This window comes from Salvelinus fontinalis, chromosome 34 (genome assembly GCF_029448725.1).
Source record: "Salvelinus fontinalis isolate EN_2023a chromosome 34, ASM2944872v1, whole genome shotgun sequence".
NCBI lineage: Eukaryota > Metazoa > Chordata > Actinopteri > Salmoniformes > Salmonidae > Salvelinus > Salvelinus fontinalis.
The window spans coordinates 13,422,373-13,436,430 of NC_074698.1; the positions used below are offsets into that span (position 1 = coordinate 13,422,373).

The 14,058-nt window shown below is 44.0% G+C and overlaps 1 protein-coding gene across 4 annotated transcripts in view; it reads left to right on the forward strand.

Moving 5' to 3' along the window:
* The window catches only part of LOC129833177 (histone deacetylase 5-like), an 83,592-nt gene that overhangs the window by 56,683 nt on the left and 12,851 nt on the right, over positions 1–14,058 (forward strand). For 3 of the 4 annotated variants that reach the window (XM_055897542.1, XM_055897545.1, XM_055897546.1), the window contains 8 exons: positions 3,250–3,536; positions 3,706–3,850; positions 4,094–4,202; positions 4,536–4,669; positions 5,756–5,887; positions 6,893–7,005; positions 9,877–9,996; positions 13,552–13,789. In XM_055897542.1, coding sequence (XP_055753517.1) covers positions 3,250–3,536; positions 3,706–3,850; positions 4,094–4,202; positions 4,536–4,669; positions 5,756–5,887; positions 6,893–7,005; positions 9,877–9,996; positions 13,552–13,789 — 1,278 coding nt within the window. The remainder of the gene's footprint in view (positions 1–3,249; positions 3,537–3,705; positions 3,851–4,093; positions 4,203–4,535; positions 4,670–5,755; positions 5,888–6,892; positions 7,006–9,876; positions 9,997–13,551; positions 13,790–14,058) is intronic. The other variant, XM_055897544.1, reaches the window with a different exon arrangement.

The window sequence follows — 14,058 nt, forward strand, 5'->3', positions numbered from 1 at the left end:
CTGGACAATAATCAAGATTAGACAAAACTAGAGCCCTGCAGAACTTGCTTTTTGGAGTGTGGTGTCAAAAAAGCAGAGCATCTCTTTATTACAGCTAGACCTCTCCCCATCTTTGCAACCATGGAATCTATATGTTTTGACCGTGACAGTTTACAATCTAAGGTAATGCCAAGTAATTCAGTATTCTTAACTTGTTCAACAGCCACACCATTCATTACCAGAATTAGCTGAGGTCTAGCACATAAGGAATGATTTGTACCAAATACATTGCTCTTAGTTTTAGAGCTGTTCAGGACCAGTTTATTTTTGGCTACCCATTCCAAAACAGACTGCAACTCTTTGTTAAGGGTTTCAGTGACTTCATTAGCTGTGGTTGCTGATGCGTATATGGTTGAATCATAATCAGTATACATGGACACACATGCTTTGTTTAATGCCAGTGGCAGGTCATTGGTAAAAATATTAAAGAGTAGAGGGCTTAGAGAGTTGCCCTGCGGTAGCAGAGCACTCGTCTGAGTGTGCCAGAGCGCAGAATAACTAATGAATTGACACTCAACACTCGTTGAATGTAGCCGGTGTCAGTAAACATGGGCAAAAAGCATAATTAAATGGTTGCCAGCAGCACAGAGTCACCAACACTCTGGATAACATGAACACAGCCTAACCAGCTCTGCTAGGGTGAGTAAAAAAGTCAGTGAGGTGTTCTCTCATTTGTGCCTGGAAGTAGCTAGCAAGCTAGCCAACATTAGCCAGTTAGCTTGGGTGCTTGAGTGCCGTTGTGTGGTCAGAACGCTCGGATCAACCCTACTCCTCGGCCAGAGCGAAACACTCTGAATTTACGATTGCCCAGAGCACACTCTGGCACTCCAGATTTGAATTGAAATACACCTGTAGTTTAGTGTTTTACTAATCTAGTCTTTAAAAAGTAAATGGTGCAAAACATCTGCTTAATTATATAAACCTAGTTAAAAACTTTAGATTAGGTCTAATCTAAGATTAATTTCAACCATGAGTAAGCAATATGTTTGGAACATCAAATCACAATAAAATCACAGTATCGAAATGCTGTGTGTGTGAATCACAATACATATCGGCACCTAAGTGTCGTGATATCGTAAGGTCCCTGGCAATTCCCAGCCTTATCTGACCCTAGATTTAAAAAAAAAAAAAAAGAAATTAATAAATCTTTAACGACATGCAACTTTGATGAAAAATAACTGGTTTAGTTCTCCAGGCTTGGAGGTCCACTCATAGATGCCGTTGCATTCAGAATCAAACTCACAAAGCAGTGCTTGTGCTTTTCAGCTAGTGCTAGCTGCTCCCTCAGTCTCCCATTTATTTTTTCCACAGTAGTTAGCCTATCTTTTCTCTCTCATCTGGTCACTGAGTGATTTAACCATCTGTGACACGGAATCGGCGCCTTCTCATTAGGTCCTAGCCTACAGCTGGGATCCAATACTCTACATCCACCAATGCACGGACGGCAGTCAACCTCTTTACCCTTGACCATTGTTGCAGACTGAGCGCTTCTCTGCCTGCCCACTAATCTCTTCCATTGTTTTTTTCTGCATTTGTTTGAGATGTTAAACCTTAGTGTCTTGTCCTACTCAGTTCTGACCCTGCACCAATGTCAAGCCTTGTGACCATTGAAATGAGGGTTAATGAAAGGTGAAACAAATGGATAATGGAAACTGTCGGGAGCATTGGAAGCCAACTTGGGGCACACAATAGCCCATTCCAATCCCTGATTTCTCTGTCGACTTAAGGTCTAAAACAGTAGCGTGGCCCTTGCCAGGTGGCTGTGCTTGCTTGTCTGTTTGGCAGCAGCACTTGCCAGGTGGCTGTGCTTTCTTGTCTGTTTGGCAGCAGCACTTGCCAGGTGGCTGTGCTTTCTTGTCTGTTTGGCAGCAGCACTTGCCAGGTGGCTGTGCTTGCTTGTCTGTTTGGCAGCAGCACTTGCCAGTGGCTTTGGGATGCTGTGCGTTGTTGCCAGCTCTGTGCTTAATGTATCAGAGACAAAGCTCCCGAAGTGTCGTAGAGTGCCCTGGCTCTGCCCTCGTCCTGGTCTTGGCTTCTGCCCTCGTCCCGGCCCTGCCTACTGTGGTCCTCCCAGGTTATGTAATGGTGTGCCCTCTTTGTATCGATAGTTGCCCTGGCTATTTTTAGCAAGGTCCGCTCCCATCCCTACCGTTCAATACTGTCTCCTATTGAGCAAAATGCATACACCGACACACTAGTATAGAGTTACCTAGCGTGATACAGATGGATGGATTCCTTGTAATCCATGGTGATAACATGCTCCATACAAAATGAATAACTAGTAAACCATGAATTGTTACTCTTCTTCATCAGCTGATGACGTGATGACTCTGTGCGTAACGCTAACAGTCGCACGGAAACACTCCAAGATGCTCCTTCAGTCATTGAAGTATGTACTGTATAAACGTACATACTGTGATTTAATTATTCAGCAACCACATAAGCACTCACACGGAATCATACTTTTAAAATTGTACACTTAAACACTCTCCTAAGTGTTCTTAATACAACATGCACCCTTCACACTTTTGCCAGCAGAGAGAAGAACAGACCCCAAACTTTATTCCTCCTGATGTGTGTGTACTGCACGACAGTAGTGTGTCCAACTCCACTGAACTCTGTCATCATGGTGGAGTTATGCAATGGCTCCAGAGAGAGCTAGCATGCCAAACATTATTGAACTCCTGGTCTGATTTCTGAAAGCAGTAATACACTGAAAGATGGACCCGGTCGGTTTCCAGGGTCACTCTATTAGATGGGACATATTTGTCCTTATAGAAACTGGTTGTCACTGCAATGATTGTCTCTATAACTTACTCGGTGTGCCCTTGTTGACTTCACTCAGTGAGATACAGTAGATCTGTGCCAAGCCTCATGGCTAAAAGACATATGTATTATGTTAGTCAAACTAAGTTAAATGTCATTTCTATCAAAGGGAATTACTTCTCAGACCTTGAACTTTAACCTCACCATTTCCGCAGTATCAGAAGATTTTTTTGTTTTGTTTCTGAAAAAAACTATATTGAACTGCTGTACTTAGTCTTTATTTGTGGTTTATTTGATCACCATTTAACAAACTTTTCTTATTCTCTTTGTCTGCTCCCCTCCTTTACCTTCTGTCTCCCTCTCTTCTTGCCCTCCTTTACTCTCTCTTCATTTCCTTCTGTCTCCTTCCCACTCTCTCTGCTCTCCACCCCTTCCTCCAACTAGCTGTGGAGGTGAAGACAACTCTCCCCTCGGGGATGCAGAGCCCTGTGGGCGGCAGTGAGCAGGGTGTTGGAGGTGGAGGCGGTCCCGTGGACCTGAGGACAGATCCCAGGCTGGGACCCCTGGGTGGAGGGGTGGACCCAGCCATGAGGGAGCAGCAACTGCAGCATGAACTGCTCCTCCTCAAGCAGCAACAGGAGCTTCAGAAACAGCTTCTCTTCGCTGAGTTCCAGAAGCAGCATGAGGTGCTGACACGCCAGCATGAGGTTCAGCTGCAGGAGCACCTGAAGGTAATGGGGATACGCTTTAGGAAGGCTGGTGGGTGGGGGGGCAAGGGTTGGGGTTAGAAACGTCTTTAGCCACACGCCACTGGACCGATCAGTTAGTTTCTGACAGTCAGTTTGAGCTTCATTTGACATTCCCTCTCTCTGGCTTTCGTTCCCCCTGGCGTCCCTGCAGCAGCAGCAGGAGATCCTGGCGGCCAAGCGGCAGCAGGAGCTGGAGCAGAAGAGGAAGCTGGAGCAGCAGAGGCATGAGGAGCTGGAGAAACAGAGGCTGGAGCAGCAGCTCCTCATGCTACGCAACAAGGAGAAGGGCAAAGAGAGTGAGTAGTACACATAGAGGACACACACTCACACACTGAGCAGTAGATATCTGGTGTATGTATGAAGAGAAGCTTTCAGAAAGTAAACAGTGAAATATACGGTAGCTATGTCTTATCAGACACTTTTACTTAATAGAGTGATACAGTGCTGCTGTTATTGCTCTAGTTTAGATCATCATACTCCATAGCTGTTGGTCTTTGTTAGAGTTATAATAGCTTTGTGTTGATGGTTTGTTCCGGAAGGTGCCATTGCCAGTACGGAGGTGAAGCTGAAGCTCCAGGAGTTCCTCCTGAGCAAAAAAGAGCCTGGCACACCTGGCGGACTAAACCATTCCTTCACCCATAAATGCTGGTGAGCCTAACCATCAACATCTAATTTGAGTTCTGAAGCTGGCTAACGTTAGCTGGCAGACTGGCCAAGAGCCATGGAAGTTAATGGTTAATGAATATGGAGGAAGGGCTATACCTTAGCTAGGACGCTTAGAGCTCCTACACTGATGCATTGACCCAGAGTGAACTGTTAAAAAATACTTGGAACTCCAGAGAGTGGTATGTCTTGTTTGCCTTCCTCAGGGAGTGTCATGCCAAATTGATAAAGAGGTTTTAATCTAGTCAGAGAATGTCTTGTCTACATCACAAGTAGTATCAACTGAATCTGGTGTCTTACCTGTTATGGCTTCATCAGGGGGGCCCACCACACCTCTCTGGACCCCAACTCCCCCCCTCAGAGTAACACTCTGGGAACGCCGCCCTCCTACAAACTACCCCCGCTACTGGGGTCCTATGAGGGCAGGGACGATTTCCCTCTCCGGAAGACTGGTGAGTGGATGCACTGTGCATGTGTGGTTGCAGGTCTGCATTACTTTGAGGCACCTACCCATGTCTGACAGTAGGTATGTGTGTACATTTTAGTGTTTCTCCTTTGCTGGTATGAGTCAGAATGAGTCACCACAGCAGCAGTGTTGGTGAAGACTGGTGGGCAATAGCTAGACACATACACACTCACTCACGTAAATAATTAAGCCCACCCACAGACAAGCCGATGGAGTGGGGTGGTTCACTAAATGGAGATTGGAGACTTTCCAATGAATGTGTTTTAGTCCAGCAGTAAGCTTAATCTGGGTCTGAGAAGCTGACCCATGACACATGCTTAAATATATGCTTGCTGTGTGTCTATCCTGAAGGATCCCATGGATCTAGATGTAATTGTATTGCGTGTTGTTGTTTGGTATTGTTTCCATAGACTTGTTAGCTTGTGCTTACTGGGAATTATGACTGAAAGGCATAACTGAGTGTGTGCGTGTGCATTCTCCTTCCTTCAGTCTCTCTGATCGTCCTCACCCCAAACTTTTTGATTTCTAATCAAATGAAAGCCATACTAAAGCCCATGATGTTATCAGAGCTGAAGGTCTTGGCTGGTCTACGTAGGTGGGGAGAGTGTGACGTCCAGTGGAAAGCACCGCTATTGGAGGCTAATTAAATTAAACCCGGGGCTTTTGCTTAATTGCCCCAATTCCTATTTTTTCCCATACCTCCTTATTGGTTTATTTGGATCCCCATTAGCTTTTGCCAAAGCAGCAGGTATTCTTCCTTGGGTCCAATCCCTCTGTTTTTATTTACTTCCATTAGTCTAATTTTGGTCTGTCGTTCATTGCATCAACAATGAGCTGAAAAAGCAGTTGTGTGAAGGAGGGGTTAGTTGCAAATGGACGTTTATTTCAGTCTTAGTGTCCCCAGTCAATAAGATGTATAAATAGCCCCATTTGGAGCCGTTCATAGTACTTTTGGATAGACTCTGTATGAGCTGTTGCTCGTTTATGGTTTTGTTGTATGTCTTTTTCATTTAAACTCACCTCTCTCTCGCGCTCTCTCACATCTCTTTCTCTCACGCGCTCTCTCCGACAGCCTCCGAGCCCAATCTGAAGGTGCGTTCGCGGTTAAAGCAGAAGGTAGCTGAGAGACGGAGCAGTCCTCTGCTGAGGAGGAAGGATGGGACAGTGATAAGCACCTTCAAAAAGAGAGCCATCGAGATCTCTGGTGAGAGCGCGCACACACACCATGCATTTACACTCTCATTCATTATGCATTTACATACTCGCATACAAATACATTGTACACTCTTCAACTGGAATTCCACACCCTGTGCCATTTCATAGTTGTAAACCAACCCCAGTGAGAAGCATCTGGTTGAGTGAACCATAAACCATCTAAAATCACACCCTACTTAACATAAAACAGTCATTTCAACTCTGGCCTGATGGTAAAAGTAGACATCCGGAGGGGCCGCGGCACTCTACACCTCTAGCTCATTTCCCAGAAGGACCTAGTTACATAACCCACTTAGCCAGGTTGGCTATATACACATGCCACACAGTGCCTTTACAGACCTAGTACTGGAGCTAGCTACCATATGCTAGGTTTAAGGGTTTGCACTATTAGCTTGTTTCCATGTCACGGGCAACTAGTATGTAAACATAGGAGATAGTATAAATGCTGGTTGTTCTCGAGACCACAACAGAAGCTATGCTTATAGAGGCTTTTGATTTAACTCGCCCGTTTCATCTGCTAATGAAAGCGGAAGCTTTTCTGGGACTAAATATAGGGACTTATTGGAGGCAAACAAAAATAGCAGGGACTATAGGGTAGGATGTAGATTAATACGTAAGGCTTGAATAGGACAAAAGGGGATGGGTTTGGGGGGGTTAGCTGGCAGGGAAAAAGGGAACAGGGTTTTTGGGATCGTTCGGATTGGGACTTAGAATGTTGGCCTCTTGAAAGTCAAAGAAACGTCGGGAAGTCCTTTTTCCTAGTTCTCTGATTCCATGTATATGTTACCAATGATGGTCTATTCTGTTTCTACCTTTCTGTATACTCATAGAAAACTGCCTGATAAAACCTAGACATTTCTCTTCACACATTTGTACAGTTTGATGCAAGCCTGGAGAAAGGCTGTACCACACAAGGGTTTTGGCGGTGGTGTCTGTCTGTCTGGGATGCTGCATTGGTTCTGTCTCTGAGTGGCCTGTTCCATTGTCATTGCAGTGTCCTCCATGTGCAGCAGTGCCCCTGGCTCCGGGCCCAGCTCGCCCAACAGCTCCAACAGCGCCATCGCAGAGAACGGCTCCAGCGGCTCTGTCCCCAACATCCACGCCGAGGTAAGAGAGGGGAGGGCTGTGGGAGGATGCTAGGAGGGCCTCGCCTCTGCAAAATATAATTCTACCTTTTATGGAACTTTATAACCCCTGAAATGTGTGTTGCTGTTTGTCTGTTTTGATGCATTTTTATAACACACCATGCAAAATCCATGACCTATAGCTTGGACAAAAGGTTGTGGTACCAGGGACCAACAGAGTGCATGCTTTATAAAATGTCTCATCACATTAGAAGCATTAGTATAAAAGTGTTAAAAGACAGACTCAAATGGAACCCATTCTGATTGGGAAAGGGGGATACCTAGTCAGTTGCACAACTGAATGCCTTCAACTGAAATGTGTCTTCCGCATTTAATCCAACCCCTCTGAATCAGAGATGCGGGGGGCTGCCATAATCGACATCCACGTCGTCAGTGCCAGGGGAACAGTGGGTTAACTGCCTTGCTCAGGCGCAGAACGACAGATTAAAACCCTTGTCAGCTCGGGGATTCAATCCAGCAACCTTTCGGTTACTGGCTGAACTCTCTAACCACTAGGCTACCTGGTGACTTGGTTTAGTTTTTATCAACACTGCTGTTAGTTATAGATCAAATGCAATGGGGACTTATGAGGAGTGTTACATGACTAGGTAGACTGTGTTCTTTAGGGCTAATAGTAGCTTATTCTTTATGCTTGTATGGTCATTGTGCTTGGATGAATTGTAAACTAGGGCGAGAGGATAGCGGCTGACTGCAGTGAATAAGGCCTGAAAATAAGCTTTGGTAGACTAGGGGGGGGCTGAAGGTTGGTCTGATGCACACTGAGCAGCAAGTGGCCCCAGGAACATCTTAACCTTGGGAGAGAAAGAGAGAGCAATGACGAGGGGATGTAGGAGGGAGAGAGAGCTAGCCATAGCGTTCTGAATGACTGCTATCCTCCATTTTGATAATAAAACCTGATCATTGTTAATTTTGTAAGACAAGATAAATATAGGCCTAGCTGCCTTAGCTATTTCATTGCAGAACATACTGTAAGTTCACTGATCAGAACTACCAGTTCTTGTCCCTGTGACTTGAGTTTTTCCTGGTAGTCATGCTACTTACAGAATAGCTGTAGCTGGAACACTATAGCCCTCAGGTGCTCTGTCTAACTCTCCATATCCACCTCTTCAAATATCTGTTTTAGAAGACCTGTGTTTTAATCGATAAATGTGTTTTCTATTTGGTAGAACAGGATTGATGATTTGAATTCAAATGAGCATTTGTCCTCTCATTCAGACAGCTCTCAACACTCAATTTACAGCTATCTTCCCCCTGCCATTTTATAACACCCAAAAATACTTCTTCTCTCAAAGTAGGCCAACAAAAATAAAAAGCATTAGTCAATCTCCGAGACCATTTATTTTCCCTACCCTCCCTCCCTGAAAATACTTGATTACTGCCATTCTCTCGAAGCGGAGAAACAGTCGACCGCTGATGACATAAGTGCCTTGTTAGCCTGCTGTGTGCAACTTTCCAAAATAGCCACCCCCATCAAGAACGTTATTGCGTCATCGCCGCCCCAGCAGATCCGGGCTGATAAATGGTCAGACGCACACAGAAAGGAGAGCGTGACATTGTTTTAACAACAAATAGGGCAGTTTGCCATGGATCAACCCCTTGTTTGTGATGCATCGTGACTTTTTCCCCTGATTTTCCCTGTTTCAAATCGGGATTCTGCTGAGTCAGTCTTCCCCTAAAAACGTCATTATCAGTGAGAACCTGTGAAGAAGGCTGACACTCGCTGGGGGGAGCTTAAAAAGAGAAGGGCCCTTGTTGAGAAAAAGTAAAGGCAGGGAGAAATATGGCTTTGTCCAAATACCCATATTGCGTTCTAAATAGAATGCTTTTTGGGTATGTGAAAATAAATTAAAATGTGCTTTTTTTTATTATGCTTTAATTAAATTCTAGGATGTAATATTTATTTCGGCTTTTCGTCGAATAGAAATCGCTGCACACTATTGAGGAAGAGTATCGTCTTTTTGCTTTCAAGGTGTGTTTGACAACAGCTGATAATCAGAATATGGCCTACTAAAATGAACAACTGGCAGGGAACAAGTGCGATTGCACATTAGATGATGCCTTCTCATAATGGATGATTAGTATGTTGATATTTGTTGATTATGGCATACGTTTTTACTAAAGCGTACGTTCTAAATTGTATGTAGTACTATTAGTACACAGTATGTATTTTTTGTAAGTAGTAGGCAAGCCAGATTTTGGACACAATCTATAGTATGTGGGGTTTCTGTACAGTGTTAGCCAGGTGAAGTCTAAATGGCAAGTTACAAAAGCTCCTGAAATGGTACTAGCTAGCACACCTGCACAAACATCAAATAACAGCAGTTTGTTCAAAGGGAACTGGAAGCCTCGGCGGCCTCTGGAGAGAAACATGTTGTGCGAGCTGAAAGAATGAGTCACACTATGGTTAGAGCTCCTGTCCTATCTGTTTATACTGCAGAGGGTCAGAAAGGAATCCATCTTGTGTTCTTTCTTCCTCTCTCTAGTTGTTGCTAGGGTAGATTAAATATACATGCACTGATGGGATGTTTTAGTGAGCCGGAAGACTGTCTGTCTCTCTCCCTCTCTGGAAAACCCCTGCTGGTTGTCTCGCTTGCTCCTCTTCTGTTCGCTCCTCTTCTGTTCGCTCCTCTTCTGTTCGCTCCTCTTCTGTTCGCTCCTCTTCTGTTCGCTCCTCTTCTGTTCGCTCCTCTTCTGTTCGCTCCTCTTCTGTTCGCTCCTCTTCTGTTCGCTCCTCTTCTGTTCGCTCCTCTTCTGTTCGCTCCTCTTCTGTTCGCTCCTCTTCTGTTCGCTCTCTCGCCCTTTCCCTCACACACTTTCTCTCTTTTCTGTGCAGCAGCTGCGGTCCCTCCACCAGACCCTTAACGCTGATGGGACAGTCAGTCCGCTGAGCCTCTACACATCCCCCTCACTGCCCAACATCTCCCTGGGCCTGCCAGCCAACTCGCACCTCACCGTGAGTACTAGACTGAAATTCTGAACACCACAAACTAGGGATAGGCATCAGTACTCGAACGGATGTAAAAACGCCATCTTTAACCAGAGATCAAAATGTTGTCTTGAAGACGACGTTAATTTGCTTTGACTCTAGTGTTCCATTTGTACATGTGCATTTGCGGGGCACAACAAAAAGAAAACCAAGCCAAGCATCACACAGTTCTTCTCCCTAAATTCCCTTTCCCCTCCGTGTCTCACTCACTCAATTGCATTTCAACCGCTCCCGCTACACACATGTGCTGAGTGCACACACAAGCTCCCGTTAGGCCTACAGAAACAAATACATCTAACTGATGGGATACACAAGCTTCATTCCTTGCCAAATGACGACAGTTTTATCACAAATTCTTAATGGACTGCTTGGCTGAAGTAGGGAAATATGTTCCAACAACGAGCATTACAGTTTTGGAAAGATTGTGTCTTGTCTATTTTCCACTTATGGTACTTTGTGAACTACTAGTGCCATTTAGAATTGGTTAGCCTAGGCTATAGCCCCCCTAAACCTTTTTATCAGAATCATTAAGTCTAGGCCTACTCACCAAACAGATATCATGGCCGTAATTCATCCCCATGCAGTGTTCAATGTGGAATTGTTAATCCATTTGGAAAATTCCAAAGAACAAGCTGAATAAACAAATTTGAATGTCTGTATATCGAAAAGACAGATTTTGGTTTGCAACCCTGAAAAATTATTTCACCTCGCCAAATTGAGCCCCGTTTCAAATTATCACTCAGAGAATAACTGTTCCAGACGTGAGATGCGTATCACTTTTTTTTTTTTTCATTTGGAAAAATATTCTGTTATGTTATTTTACATGTATTTTTTAAACAATAAAATGGGTCTCTTGATTTGTGATAAGGGTTTGGGAAATAAGAGCATTTTGCCTGCTGAAAAAACAAAACAAAGCTATGCCATTGCACAGATAGGCTTCTACAAGCAAGTGCCACTGCTGAGGTTGCTGCCTTTTTGAAGATTGTGTTCCCGCGATATAATATAACCAGTTGATATTACGGTTTCAATAAATTAACTTTAAATAGCACTTTTTTTATTGTCTGAAAAAAATACACACACACACACACACACACACACACACACACACACACACACACACACACACACACACACACAGTTGAAGTCGGAAGTTTACATATCTTAGCCAAATACATTTAAACTCAGTTTTTCACAATTCCTGACATTTAATCCTAGTAAAAATTCCCTGTCTTAGGTCAGTTAGGATCACCACTTTATTGTAAGAATGTGAAATGTCAGAACAATAGTTGAGAATTATTTAATTTAGCTTTAATTTCTTTCATCACATTCCCAGTGGGTCAGAAGTTTACATACACTCAATTAGTATTTGGTAGCATTGCCTTTAAATTGTTTAACTTGGGTCAAATGTTTCGGGTAGCCTTCCACAAGCTTCCCACAATAAGTTGGGTGAATTTTGCCCCATTCCTCCTGACAGAGCTGGTGTAACTGAGTCAGGTTTGTAGGCCTCCTTGCTCGCACACGCTTTTTCAGTTCTGCCCACAAATTTTTCTATAGGATTGAGGTCAGGGCTTTGTGATGGCCACTCCAATACCTTGACTTTGTTGTCCTTAAGCCATTTTGCCACAACTTTGAAAGTATGCTTGGGGTCATTGTCCATTTGGAAGACACATTTGCGACCAAGCTTTAACTTCCTGACTGATGTCTTGAGATGTTGCTTCAATATTTCCACATAATTTTCCTCCCTCATGTTGCCATCTCTTTTGTGAAGTGCACCAGTCCCTCCTGCAGAAAAGCACCCCCACAACATGAAGCTGCCACCCTCGTGCTTCATGGTTGGGATGGTGTTCTTTGGCTTGCAAGCCCCCCCCCCCCTTCCTCCAAACGTAACGATGGTCATTATGGCCAAACAGTTCTATTTTTGTTTAATCAGACCACAGGACATTTCTCCAAAAAGTACTATCTTTGTCCTCATGTGCAGTTGCAAACCGTAGTCTGGCTTTTTTATAGCGGTTTTGGAGCAGTGGCTTCTTTCTTGTGGAGTGGCCGTTCAAGTTATGTTGATATAGGACTCGTTTTACTGTGGATATAGATACTTTTGTTCCGGTTTCCTCCAGCATCTTCACAAGATCCTTTGCTGTGGTTCTGGGATTGATTTGCACTTTTTGAACAAAAGTACATTCATCTCTAGGAGACAGAACATGTCTCCTTCCTGAGAGGTATGACTGCTGCGTGGTCCCACGGTGTTTACACTTCCGTACTATTGTTTGTACAGATGAACGTGGTACCTTCAGGCGTTTGGAAATTGCTCCCAAGGATGAACCAGACTTGTGGAGGTCTACAATTTTTTTCTGAGGTCTTGGCTTATTTCTTTTGATTTTTCCATGATGTCAAGCAAAGAGGCACTGAGTTTGAAGGTAGGCGTTGAAATACATCCACAGGTACACCTCCAATTGATTCAAATGATGTCAATTAGCCTATCAGAAGCTTCTAAAACCATGGCATTATTTTCTGGAATTTTCCAAGCTGTTTAAAGGCACAGTCAATTTAGTGTATGTCAACTTCTGACCCACTGGAATTGCGATACAGTGAAATAATCTCTGTAAACAATTGTTGGAAAAATTACTTGTGTCATGCACTAAGGGGATGTCCTAACCGACTTGCCAAAACTATATTTTGTTCTCAAGAAATTTGTGGCGTGGTTGAAAAACAAGTTTTAATGACTCCAACCTAAGTGTATGTAAACTTCAACTGTATGTATGTGTGAGGCAATTTAGCAATTAGGATTTGTTATCTGTAATGGTTATAATAAATTAGCCATAGCTGCTGTTAGTTTCTAATTAAACAGAGTAAAAAAACTCACGGACAACTATGATAAGCTCAAACAAGGTTTATCCACCCAATGAGTCAGACAGCTGAACAGATATATGTATATACATGCATACATACACCCCAATTTAGGTGAAGTCTGCTCCTTTCCTCTAAACATTACATATTTATTGCTATGCAGGAAGTTAAGTGATGTGGGTAATAAACTGTTCTGTCTCCCTGACCTCGACCCCCATTCCTCACTAATCTACAGCTCTTCACCCTTACCAGTGACCGCAACCACGTGCTTCCCTTTCCTTAACTCAGTACATTCCAAGCCCCTAGCTCATATCCAACCTTACTTGACTACACCATATACATTCCTCCTACAGATAACTATTAACTTCTGGTGTAACAACCAGACTGTGGCCCTTCTCCTTTCCATGGGATACTTGATGATTAACAATATTTCAAGTTTAGAAGTCAGAACCTGTCACTGTTGGCATAAAGATAAATGTGCAATTTTTTCCCCAGTGCTGACCTTGTGTTCTAAAAATAGCTTCTTAAATGTTTTTTTAAGTACTTGTAAATAAACTGCCTGAACCTGCTCCATTCCACTGAGTTGAGGTAAAATAGACACCAGCACACACTCCCCTAAACCAGAGTTGTCCTCTGATGTAGACATTCTGACTTAGTTAACCCCCCTTCCATCCTCAGGCCAATCAGAAGCTGTTGCAGGAGGCGGAGAGGCAGGCCATCCAGACCATGCGTCAGGGTGGGGCTCTGACGGGCAAGTTTGTCAGCACCTCGTCCCTGCCGGCATCATGCCTGCCACCTGGGATGCAACACGACTTAGACTCCACCCAGGCCCCCAACAGCCACAGCAGTCACTCCTCCCTACTGCAGCACGTCCTCCTGCTGGAACAGGCCCGCCAGCAGAGTGCCCTCCTCTCAGGTACATCTACCAACATATATTTATACTCTTATCCCCGCCAGCAGTGCCCTCCTCTCAGGTACATCTACCAACATATATTTATACTCTTATATTCCTGCCAGCAGAGTGCCCTCCTCCTCTCAGGTACATCTACCAACATATATTTATACTCTTATATTCCTGCCAGCAGAGTGCCCTCCTCCTCTCAGGTACATCTACCAACATATATTTCTACTCTTATATTCCTGCCAGCAGAGTGCCCTCCTCCTCTTAGGTACATTTACCAACAT